The sequence below is a fragment of the Ambystoma mexicanum genome, chromosome 9 (assembly GCF_040938575.1).
Source record: "Ambystoma mexicanum isolate Mex_15411 chromosome 9, UKY_AmexF1_1, whole genome shotgun sequence".
NCBI classification, from domain to species: domain Eukaryota; kingdom Metazoa; phylum Chordata; class Amphibia; order Caudata; family Ambystomatidae; genus Ambystoma; species Ambystoma mexicanum.
Genome location: NC_090931.1, coordinates 329,634,985 through 329,647,897, shown reverse-complemented (window position 1 = coordinate 329,647,897; position 12,913 = coordinate 329,634,985). Strand labels below are relative to the sequence as shown.

At 45.7% G+C, this 12,913-nt stretch overlaps 1 protein-coding gene across 6 annotated transcripts in view; it reads right to left on the bottom strand.

Moving 5' to 3' along the window:
• GTF2IRD1 (GTF2I repeat domain containing 1) overlaps positions 1-12,913 on the bottom strand; it is a 1,038,761-nt gene that overhangs the window by 764,629 nt on the left and 261,219 nt on the right. For all 6 annotated transcript variants that reach the window (XR_011274579.1, XM_069614744.1, XM_069614746.1 and 3 more), the window contains exon 3: positions 5,555-5,696. Coding sequence is in view for 5 of the 6 variants with exons in the window: in XM_069614744.1 (XP_069470845.1) it covers positions 5,555-5,696 (142 nt within the window). In the remaining variant the exon portion in view is untranslated. The remainder of the gene's footprint in view (positions 1-5,554; positions 5,697-12,913) is intronic.

Genomic DNA, 12,913 nt, shown 5'->3' with positions numbered 1-12,913 from the left:
AGTCATAGACTGACACATCGTATGTAAAACATATGTGAATTTAAAAAAAAGACATACAAATTATGCTGTTTATTGCTTCACTGGAGCATGAAGATAAATAGATGTTGGATATTTATGAAATTGTTTTTTACTCGTTTTTTTTGTCTGATGGTATAGTACAAGGCACACCCCCTCTCTGTGCCCTTGTTCCCTCATACCCACTCAGCCATACTCCTTCTTCGAGAGCCTGGTCTGCAAGCTGGCCATCTCTCCCACTTCCTCCCTGCCCATTGCCACTATCCACAGGCCACCTGGCTCTATCCCCCTGTTCCTCTCAGAATGGCCTGATTTCTCCTCCTCTCTCCTCACATCTACCTCTAAACTCCTTCTCCTGGGTGACTTCAACATCCACCTTGACTCCTCTATCACAGCATCCACTCTCTTCTGTGAACATTGCACCTCACTCTCCCTCTCCCTCTCCATTCTCCCCTCTGGTCCTACCCACTTGGCTGGACACACTCTTGATGTCCTGATCCACACTGATCTTCTGCACTCAACCCCACTCACCATCCCATTCTCCTGGTCAGACCACTCCCTCCTCTCCTCTCCTCTCACCTGGGTCCTCTTTACCATCTGACCGCGTCGCTGCCTGCTCGGCCAACCTCGTTCCCCGACATCCGCTTGATGAAACGAGTGTCAGCTGCTGCCCTCGCATCACCTTCATCCCCCTCCCCTCTCACTACAGACTCTACCTCAGACTCTGCTCTCAGCAACCTCCATCTTGCCATCACTAACAGTCTCGACATTTTTGCTACAGTCAAGATGGTCCGCCTGAAACATGGCACCAAGCGTAACACCTGGTAAAATTCTGAACTTGCAGCCCTGAAACGCTAGTGCAGAGCTGTGGAATGGAAGTGGCATACCTCAGGCTCACCATCTGACAAACTGGCCTGTCGCCTTTTCCAAAGGCAATACTGACTCTCCATTCACTCAAAGAAAAGGGCCCACATCCAGGCTTCCGTCTCTAGTGCTTCCAACAACACGGCTGAACTCTTTAAAATCTGCAAGGAACTAGCCAACCCTTCCGCAGTCTCCACCTCGCTTCTTGCCTATCAGGCCCTCTGCAATGCATTGTCCACAAACATCCAGGGGCACTGAAACAGCTCTCCTTAACAGGTGGGCGCCTGTCCTTCCAAAACCATCAAGGACAACATTGATTCTCTCGACCCAGCCTTAGCCGACCGCTGCAACCTCTCCTTCGCCACTGGACTTTTCCCAACTTCTCTTAAGCACTCCCTTGTGCCCCCTCTCCTCAAAAAACCTTCTGCTGACTCTTCCATTCCGGGAAACTATCGTCCGATCTCTATCACTCCTTTCCTAGGCAAACTCCTGGAGAAGTTGGCTATCTCTCGGCTTACCCTCCACACTGAATCTGTTGGTTGCATCCAAGACCACCAATCTGACTTTAGAGGATCCAGAGGCACGGAAACTGCTCTTCTGAACACTTGTGAAGATCTGCTCTCAAACCTTGATTCTAACTCTCTCCCTCTGTCCTCATTCTACTCAACTTCTCCTCCGCCTTCGATACAGTGAACCACAACACCCTGATCACACGTCTCTGTGATACCCAGGGCATCACTAATCAGGCCCTGGCGTGGCTAACCTCCTTCCTCTCTGACCGTCCATCCCAGGTGGAATTGGGGTTCTTTCTCTCTCCTATCACTCTCTCTACATGCAGAGTCCCCCAGGGATCTTACCTATCCCCCTTGTTTTTCAATGGCTACATGGCCCCCCTGGCCCGTTTGATAGCCACCTTCACTTCAAATGTCTAGTGTTACATGGATGACATGCCACTATCCTTCAGGCTACCCTCTGCCTCTTCCTCCTCCTCAATCATACCTGTCTGTCTGCAATTCAGTCGTGGTGTGCTGCAAACAACCTCTGTCTCAATGCCAGTAAGACAGAGGTTTTCCTCATTGGGACACCTGTTCCCGTCTTCCCTCTTTCTCTCAGGCCGGCCTCACTTGGCCCTGCGTCTTCACCTACCAACGAGGCAAGAGAAATCTGGGGGTCATCTTCAACTCCACTCTCTCCTTCTCATCCCACATGGTGGACATATCTAAAAAATCCCACTACCAACTGCACTTTCTCAGAATATTCTACCTTTTCTCACTTTCCCCCAGAGACACACTATCTCCAGAGCCCTGGTCCTCTCTAAACTGGACTACTGCAACAGCCTCTTTCTCAACCTTCCCTCTTCTATTCAACTCATCCAAAACAGAACTGCAAGACTTATGCTTGGCCTCAAGCCCAGGGACTGCATCTCTCGGGCACTGAAATCCTTTTGGTTGCTCCCCGTGGTTGCAAGGATTAAGTTAAAGACCCTTTGTCTTGTCCAAAAGGCTTTCTGGGGCCTGGGTCCACTCTATCGGCAACACTCTCATCTTAAATACTCTCCTTCCTGAGCCCGCCGCTCGTCTTCCTCCAACTCTCTGCAGCTAAGCCTCTTCTCCAAGCAGAGACTTGGGGGAGATCTTTATCCAATGCAGGTGCCTCCCTCTGGTACAGCCTCCCTGCCTCTCTCTGTCTTGAACCAGATCTCCTTAAGTTCCGGAAACTCCTCAAGACTTTCCTCTTCTCATCCTCCTTCTCTCTCCCTCTCCCCTGCGAACCACCTCCTTCTGCTCTCTAGCTCTCTCTCCTTAACTTGTGCTCAGTCTTCGCTGACTGGCTGCCTTGGGTACCCTCAGAGCCTCACCAGGTCCCAAGCCTCCCTCACCAGTGACCTGCACTTGCCCCCGGGCCTTGCACTTGCAGCAGCACTACTGCACTTGGTTACGACCCTAGTAGTATCTCTCTGCACTTAACCCATGTTCTGACGAGTCTGGGCGCACTTGATCCTTTTTGCCCCCCCATTGCACTTACTGCTCTCTTCACCTGCATGATCTGAATGTACCATGCCTAGTAAGATCATCTGTCTTGTCTTCCCTCTGTCTTCCCCTCCCATACATGGTTGCACTTTGAAACACTTGTGTATAAGCGCATAATAAATGGATCGACGTGATCCGACCACGGCTGATTTGGCTGCGGCCGAAATGTTTGCATGTGAAATGTATGAACCAGAAAAGGTTTGTACATTTCTCAATGCGAACACACGTCCATAACCCCTACATACCCACACCCCCACACCCACACCCACGACACACCCACAACACCCCCATGACACAATTACCTGTCATTGTGTCGCACTGTGCCCCTGCAGCGCCAGTTCCTTTTCACTTCTGTGATCGGGAACCGGCGCCGCAGGTTCCTTTTCTTTTTCGTGAGCTGCAGGATTTAGTTTCCCCTGCAACCCCCGCTCAGTATACTGTAAAGTATAGTGAGCGGGTGTTGCGGGGGGACACCCCCGCAGCCCTAGTTTTTTTCGGGAGTGCTGCCGGGGTGTCCCTCGCAACACCCCGCTCACTATACCACACAGTATAGTGAGCGGGGTGTTGCAGGGAACACCACCGCAGTCTTTTTTTATATATATATACTTACCTACAGTGCTACCACCAAAGGTTCAATGTTTTGGTGTTCGATCCTTTGGTGGTAGCATTTTTCAGTCTTTTTGTACAGTCGGACCGTTTGTTTTCGGTCCGATCGTACAATACCTAATAAATAAACAATCAATCAATCAATCCTGAACACCAGTGAAGAACTGCTCGCATCTCTTGACTCTAACTCTCTAGCTGTTCTCATTCTACTTAATCTCTCCTCTGCATTTGATATGGTCAACCACTCAATCCTCATAAAACGGCTCCATAATACCCTTGGGATCTCGGAGCTTGCACTGGACTAGCTGACCTTTTTCTTCACTGACCGTCCCTCCCAGGCTATCCTGGACTCTTTTGCATATCCCACCTCTATCTCCACCAGCAGCGTTCCCCAGGGCTCCAAACGTTCTCCCTGGCTCTTCATCTATCTTGCTCCGCTTGCACACCTAATTTCCACTTACTCCCCCCACTTCCAGTGCTATGCAGATGACACACAACTCTTCTTCAAACTTCCCTCTGATCCTCCCCTTACTTCCTCCATCATTCCTGACTGTCTATCTGCCATCAAGTCCTGGTGTGCCTCCAATGATCTCTGCCTCAACGCCAGCAAGACTGAGATCCTTCCCATTGGGACTTTAGCTCCCTCTTTCTTCCTTTCACTCTCGTCACCCTCCATTGGCTCTCCCCCTCTCCTTCATTTGAAGCCAGAAACCTTGGAGTCATCTTCAACTCCTCTCTCTCCTTCCGCCCTCACACCCAGGACCTTGCCAAGAAGGCCCACTTTCAACTCCACCTCCTCAAAGGAATCCTTCCTGTCCTCACTTTTCCCCCAGAAGCTCAATGTCTCTAGAGCTCTGTTACTCTCTAGGCTGGACTAATGCAACAACCTCTTCCTTAATCTACCCTCCTCCTCTCTACGCTCCCTCCAGCTTATCCAGAATAGGGCTGCACAACTTATCCTTGGACTTAAGCCCAGGGACCGTATCTCTCCTGTCCTAAAATTTCTCCACTGGCTCCTGGTTGCTGCAAGGGTCAAATTCAAATCCCTCTGCATCCACCATAAGGCTGTCTGGGGCCGGGGACCATGCTATTTACAACTTGCTCCCACCAAATACTCTCCCTCCGGATCTTTACGCTCCTCCGGCGCCAACTCTCTCTGTGTCAAGCGTTTCCCCAAACAGTGAGCTGGTGGTCGATCTCTCTCCTTGGCTGGCTCCCTCCTCTGGTACAGCCTCCCCTTTCCTCTCCGTCTTGAGCCAGATCTCCTCAAATTCCGTAAGCCCCTCAAGACTTTCTTTTTCACCTCCTCCTTCCCCCTTCCCCTCCCTTGCTAAACCCCAAAGGAGCTCATATTGGTGACCAGGGCCCTATGTGTCCTTCTGGGTCCTGCCCCTCCACCGCCCCAATCGTTGTCAGCCTCCGCCCACTTCCAGCAATTGCCTTTGGGTGCTCACCGCCTGTGATATCTCACAGGCCTGCACTTATAGCAGGTGACCACTCTTACCAAGTGTTCTCTTCCAGGCACTTAAACGCTGCTTGCAACTTTCTCCCTAGCACTTCCCTCAGTGGAACTCCTAGCACTTACGCCCCTCCCTGGTGCCTTCTTTCTCTCTGCCGTTGCACGCTCTGAATGCACACAAGGCCTAGTAGGACCGTCTCTTTCTTTCTCTTCATTGTTGTTCTTATATTTGACTTTTGCTCCCATATTCCATCCCAATTGCCCTTGCGGGTGCTTTGAAACACAATTTACTTGATGTATAAGCACCTTACAAAATGCACAATAAATAAATAAATACATTAATAAATAAAATATGCATGTAGTTAAAATTTCATAATGAGACGGAGAATCGCCAGTTGCCACCAGTAATAACTGTAATTTCATTTGGAGGTTTTTAGTCAGGCTAATACCTCCAAAATCGTAACAAGGCCCTTTGTCTTTTAAAATATGTAATTTCAGTCGCACTCCATGGTCTACTGTTTTTCCTAAATTATGAAGCATGCACACCATCACGATTCCCATCCGTTGTTATTATACTCACTGCAGAACGTCTGAAAATCCGTCTGAAGCTCCTTTCGCAAGTTCAAGAAGATTCTGCCCTTTTCTGTACCGACCACAAAAGTACTTTCCTCATGAACAGCGATGCAGGCCACCTCGGCATTTAATTTAGAGAGGGCTGTACACTGTGTCGGGAGAAAGACTACATGTCAATTTAAGCAGAGTGGAATACTAGGTGGCCTGACACTAAAACAGGTACTTTAAACATGTCGGCCATCTTGACAGGTGAGCAACCATGCCTTTCACGATGAGAAAATTAGAAAGAAATTGTATGAATGTAAATAGCAAAAGAGTACAGTGCTCTACAGGACAGGGAAACATGTACAAATTATCGGGAGAATGTGCAGGGTGGGAGAGGATTGGAAAGTTAAGTCAAAAGGTAGGCGGGACCTGGAGGGAGGAAGCATTTGAATAATTGGCAAAACACAAAGGGCTCCATTATATGTTTGGTGGTATTTGTGGTAATTCTGCTGATTTGGCCATTTTTGGGCAGTACGGCTTTGTCCTCCACCTTACCTCCAAACCCATAGTTCGGAGATGAAGTAATGCCGTGGTTACCACTGCCTTACCACCGTTTCTGGCCACATTGCCCAACTCATAATGAGGCCCAAAAACATTAAAATAAAGTAAAGCCAATCTAAGTCACCAAAATATGTAATCCTATTATGAAACAGGACCATTTTACTCTGCCCACATATCTAAGCCACAGAAAAATGTACAATGTTAGGAAGAAAAAATATAGAAAATGACCTTACTTTCCCAAAAACTGACAGACTAGTGCAGTAGGCTGGACAAGCCAGTAAACAATTTCTGATAAAAAGGCCTGTGCATGAAAAACATGGACTGTATTTGTGTAAATGTAGGCAGAGAAACCCTAGAGATAAGGTGTGTATCAGCCACCGTTACTACCTAAAAATTGGCAAATGCTCCCAAAATATAAAAATAGGGAGTAAAATTACTCCCACCAAAAAATAGGCAAAAGACATGTAGAGTATTGCGCCACTGCTTTCACCCTCCTAGCTTCATTGATATGTTTGGACGACAAGTGCACGTAGTACCACAGGAACAAACTACTATTTTAACTGTCTGATTATAAGGAGTAAAGATGTATCTTTTATTGTGCATGAATAACTAGTTGCAAAGAAATAAAGATGACAAAAGCATTTCTGTTTTTCAGTTAAAACATATTTTTACTAGCTTATAAAATACTCTCATTGAGAATTGGACTTACATTTTTTTTCTCCCTAAAAAATAATTTTACTCCCAACTTTAAATAATAGGGAGTAAACTACTCCCATTTCCAAATCTTATCTGCAGCACTGAGACAGAGAAACAAAAAATACCTTAATCCATCATCTCAGGACCAAAGAACCTATTCTTAGTAGTCGAGATAAAGTACTAATCTAATTAGTTTATACTAACACAATAGTAATAGCTCTACAACAGGAATCATGGTGGTAGGATTCAAGGCCACGGACAGAACTGACACCTTTGGTTGCCCTAACTGGGCCCATACCCTACACCCTCTACGAAAGGAGGATTCAGGATTAAAAAGTGCCTTTTCATAGCCCCACAGGGAACACAGGGGCGAACCTACTACCTAAATAAAATTCAGAGCAACATCAAACTTCTCGTTTCAATGGCCCAGCAAATCTAATCTGTGATCTTTATGCACTTGTGGTAACTGGAGTTTTGGTCGCAGCAGATTCCATAGTAGATTTCGGCACATTTATTTCATTGGATTTTGCTGCAAATATATGTGGGGGTGGGTTTAGGCTAATCATTAATATAGGAGTGATAAGGGGGATGGCTGAGGCCCCCCCAGCATATATTTGCACAAATATCAACCTCTAAAAAAAAAAGAAATTCGATGAAATCTACTGTGATGACATCTTTTCCAAATCATATAGAACCTGTACTTGTCACAACTACAGACATTGGGCCTCATTACGACCCTGACGTTAAGGGTTTAACGGCGCCGTAAAAGGTGTCGGCGCCGTTAAACCCTTAACGCCTGATTACGAGGTCCCTTTGCGGGTCCTGACCTTAACGCCTGCTTTTAGCAGGCGTTAAAGTAGGGTGCCGCAAAGGGACCTTGGTGCTAAGTACGGTGCCGAAATTTACGGCACCGTACTTAGCGCCTTCCCCATTCCCATTGAGCCCTATGGGGCAAAAATGGGAATGGGGAAGGGCCTATGGTGAATGGGGAATTACCGCCCCGCCAACCTTGGAATGGGGCGGTAATTCCGCCATTCACCATGGCGGACCCCGGCATGGACCATGGTGCTAACAGTACCATGGTTTAGCGCCGGGGTCGTAATGAGGCCCATTGTATCAAAACAAAAAAGGGGTACGGTTACGTCGTGGATTGGCCCTATTAGGTTTAAATCATTTGAATGCAATTACTTGGTCCAATCCTGATCAACAACAAAGGTTTTTCTTACTACATTCAATCATACAGAAGAAAGGACACCTTATCAGCCCCATGTTCATAAAAAATCAAAATGTTATTATTGAAAACACAATCATATCAGAAACAGAAAAATGGATAAATATCATTTTGCATGTTACAATTGCAGAAAGAATAGAAAAAATATACATACAGTGAAGCCCAACATAAAGGGGCACATTGAAATAACATTTGTATCAACAATTACACATTCTTTCACATAGATATGAAGTACATAAAATCAGAACAAGGACAAATCGAACATAGAGAGAAACATGTGTCAATTTCACGCTCAGTCTGTTAGTTGAATCAGAAACAAAGCTTATTTTTTAAAAAACAAAATGTATGCTTCTGACTATATAACTACTCAAAACAAGAAAAAGAAGAACATTTTGTTTGAGATACGGGAGGAAAATAAATCCTCTTTTCAAATTGTGAAGAAATCCCAGAATTGGAAATTATTCTAATCTGGGGTTGGGTCTGCCAACGCAGAAGGGGGAACTAAGGAGGAACCTCAAGAGTTGTTCCTTCAAAGGGTGGAAACAAAGGGTGGAAACATAGGAAAGTGATCCGCCTTCATCAGGGCAGTGGGTAACAGGACCCTGTGGTTCAAGAATCGAGAAAGAAAAAAAGTAAATGAGGAGAAATTAAAGAAAAAAATAGCAGGGTTGAAAGGGAGGTTATGTCTACTATGGTGTAGGGTTCAATATATATAGAATGTAGAATAGCATATTTGAATGATTGTATCACAATTGGCATTACCATGCTTACAAAAGGCTCCAAACCATGTATGCGGTCCCAGTTGCGGGGATAGTCCAACTGTATACAGATAAAGTGCCTGGGGGAAATTAAATAATAGTTCAGAGGCCCCTTCTAAAACCCACATGGATCCCAAGTCCAAACGACCAAGAAAAACATCCCCATATAGAAAAAGCACAGAAAAGGGGTTGAGGGGTGAGGATCCTAATTGGTAACTGGGTGAGGTGCATCATGGTAAACTCACCTATAGTAGTCGGAACCAGCGTGTAAACACTGGGTTCCTAATGAAAGTAGTAATTTCAATGCTCTCACACGTGAGAGAAGTCACAGAAGTCTGGTGAAAAAATCTGAAGTCTTTAAAAACGGAACATCAAGTGTGGTGCACCTGAAAAGAATGCGCAGAGAAATAAAATACAATGTTTTAGTCATATCTGTAGGGTGGGAGCGGTAAAGATGTGGGTGCATCGCCTCATCATTTATACATGAAAAACCACGATTATAGCTGGTGCGTGTCGTGACCACCAGCAGGCGTGTTGAAGAAGATAGAAAGAGGTACCTGTACTGGGCAAGCTGTGCGCTGTCTGATGTAATATGCGGTCCAGCTTGTATCCTTCACCGTGTGTAGGGCGATTAAGAGAGGCGCCCGACCTATTGAGTCGTTCTCCAATTCAGCATCCACGTAATGCTTCCATTTTGTGGCGTGGTATGTCTGAATCGGAGCGAGAGGGAAAAAGGGGAGAGGTCAAGGTAAAGCAGCGTGACTCTCTTCAGCTGGCATGTAAATGCGTGTATGACAACCATTGGGAGTCCTCTGAGAAAGCCGAAAGGACGGGGGATCTGGGACAAGATATGCAGGATACGCGTAGCGAGGGAGAGCACGTACCTGGTGGGACAAGAAGGGGTGATCTCCTCGTTGTGCTCCAGAGTCGAAGCTGCAGGAGCTCTGCAATGCTGGGTTCCGAGTGTTGCAGCTCCTAAATCTGTTGCGGAATGCGGAAGGACTCTGCCAGTCACTATGGTGACGGCATCACGTACAGGGGCCGAGAATGTGCCATGTTGCCTGATTGGTGCACATCATGAGTGGGAGGTATTGGAAGGTGTGGCATCAATGTGGCGTAACCCCGATGGGAGGGTGAATGCCCAGGAAGAGCGGGTAATAATGGCTCCATATCGTACGGTTACAGTGCTGCTAAAAGTAGCAGAAAATGAGTGATCTGACCCGGTTTTGATATAGAACATCACATGGCTAATCTTGTTGATGTGCGATTGCCGGGAACACACATTCTCATGTGTTGGTGTACGGCCACATATGAATTGGTACAGACCATCTCTGTGATACCGTAAATAGTGATTATAGCAAAAAAGCACAAAGAGAAAAACGAAGCGTGACGTCATATGGCCGAGGGAGAAATAAATCCTGCCCCTCTGAGGGCTATGGTCATGCGTGAGTGGCGCTTGTTAGGTGAAATGTGAGTAAGTAAATGAGAGTAATGATGTCCCTGACATAACACGGACCAAGAGGTGTACCCATTTCTCACGCCCTGCATAAAAATAAGGGCAATCGTTCCTAATGTCAGGTGTGTAAGAGGGAATCCAAAGATGCATAATACTTATTAGGGGGGCGTCTGTTCGTTCAGCCAATTTTCCAAAGAATCCAGTCTATGGATCAACCTCTTTTCCAAACTAAGAAGTCTGTTTTGTATATTTTGGCCTGTTTGGATTTTTTCCAAGACCCACCAGAGAACGTCGTCTGGTGTATGGCGATTTGCCAAAAAGTGTGTGACCAGGGGTGCAGTGATGTTCTTGCACCGGATTCTGGACCAGTGCTACGAGATCCGCGTACCCACATTGCGCATTGTTTGGCCCACGTAGCGGAGGCCGCATGGGCATTCAATGCAGTATATAACTTGACTGCTTTTACAGTTAAGACTGGTTTTTGAGAAACACATTGTTTGTCACCAATTTCAAATGTTTGTATTTTCTTGAATTTGCACACTGAGCAGGAGCCACATGGGTAGTGCCCTGTTACTTTCCGTAGGTTCCACAGCCCTGTGCGTGGTGGGTCCCGGGTGAATGAAGAGTGAACCAGATGCTCATTGATGTTCCTCGCTCTCTTAAAGGCGAACCTAGGCATTGGTTCGTCTGTAAGTTGTAGTCTAACTATAGGCCAGTATTTGCAAATCACTTTTTTGAGATTGAAAGTATTGGGGCCATGTGTGATGACGCAGGTCAGTCTTTCTTGTTTGTGCTGGTCGGAGTCCATCCGGGGTGTCAAAAGTAGATCCCTATTGGTGAATCTAGCCCTTTTGGTTGCGTTGGTCACCAATCTTTTTGGGTATCCACGTGCCCGTAACCGTGTAACCAACGCATTTGCATTTTTGTAAAAATCTTCCAGCAAGGTACAGTTTCTTCTGACCCTCAGAAATTGGCCATACGGAAGGTTCTGCTTGATGTGCTGAGGTTGGTCACTCTGATAATGCAAGAATGTATTTCGATCCGTAGTTTTTCTAAACAGATTACTTGTAAGTTTGTTTTCTAGACATAGAATTTGAAGTTCCAGAAAGTGTTTCTGTGCATTGCTGTATTCCATTGTGAATTGAATGTTATTGTTACATGTGTTGAGCCAATCCAGAAAATGTTTAAGGGACGCCTCATCCCGGCCCAAATAAAGATAATATCGTCAATGTAACGATGCCATCAAAGGATTTTGGAACTCCACTGGTTAGTTTGACTGTATATGAACTGATCCTCAAATGTAGCCATGAAGAGGATGGCTAGACTTGGTGCGAACGTCGCACCCATTGCTGTTCCCTTGACTTGCAAATAAAACTGGTTATCGAATGTAAAGAAATTTTTGCACAAGGCAAAGGTAGCTAATTCAATAATGAATTCCGGAGGTACCTGGTACGATCCGGGCTGGGCATATTCACGGGTCAAGTGTTCGTATATACAATCTATTGCTGCATCCTGTGGAATTGATGTATATAATGATTTAATGTTCATAGTTACTAAGAGCTGCTGTTTGCAGTCAAAAGGTAAATTCTCAAATATCTGAATGGTATGCATCGTGTCCCTGAGGTATGATTTAGTTTTCATACTTAAGGGTTTAAGAATGTAATCAATGAAGCGACCTATGGGATCTAAGATTGAACCACATCCTGAGACAGTCGGCCTCCCTGGTGGGTCCTTCGTATTTTTATGAATCTTGGGGAGAGCATATAAGCAGGGTGTGTGGTTTTGTGATGTTGTCAAAAAGGCAGCTTCCTTCTCAGTAATCCAGTTCCTTTCCTGAGCATAGGCAACCATTTCAGAGATTTTTGTTCACATCTCTTTGGTTGGATCCTTCTTCAGGGTGCGATAGCTGACACCGTCATTGAGTAAAGACATAATCATATGGGTGTATTGATCATTCGTCATTAAGACGATGCTGCCCCCTTTGTCGGCCGGTTTGATCACCAAACCTCGGTTGTCAGACAGATCTTTCAGGGCTTTCCTTTCACCTTTAGTTAAATTTTGATGTAGTTTGCTCTTGTTTTTCTTCATCTGTCTGATATCTCTGAGAACACATCTAACTTGACATGCCCAACTACCTGATGTGTCATGTCCTGTGCGCAGGTGACCTCCCATTGGCATTAATTGTGCTGGCATTCCCCCACCACAGACTGAATATGGGACCACCTGCAACAGGGCTGAACGCACCACTCTTACTCTTTATCCAACCACACAAGGCCCCTGTCCTTAATTAATTACATTGTCTCCCTCGTTCCTAGGGGGTTAAATTCAAGGTGATCTGCTTGTGATAACACATCTTTGATCAGGAGTCCGCTAATCCCTGTGGACAAACTCAAACATCAAAAGCCAATGACACCTCTCTGTGACACTCTTTTATGACCGTGCTGTTAAACACATTTCTGCTCGTTATTCCAATGTTTCCGTGTATATATTTTTAAGCAAAATGCTATCTAATTATCCTCTCTCCAAATATACGAATAAACAAAAAATATTGTACTTGTAGTTGAAACTGCATTTTTTGTTGTTTTGAGATTCTGTTATGGTTTTAGAGTCAAAGATCTTACTGCTGAAAATAATGGGTCTTCTCAGAGTCATGCCTATGACCTGAAGGTAAGGTCACCA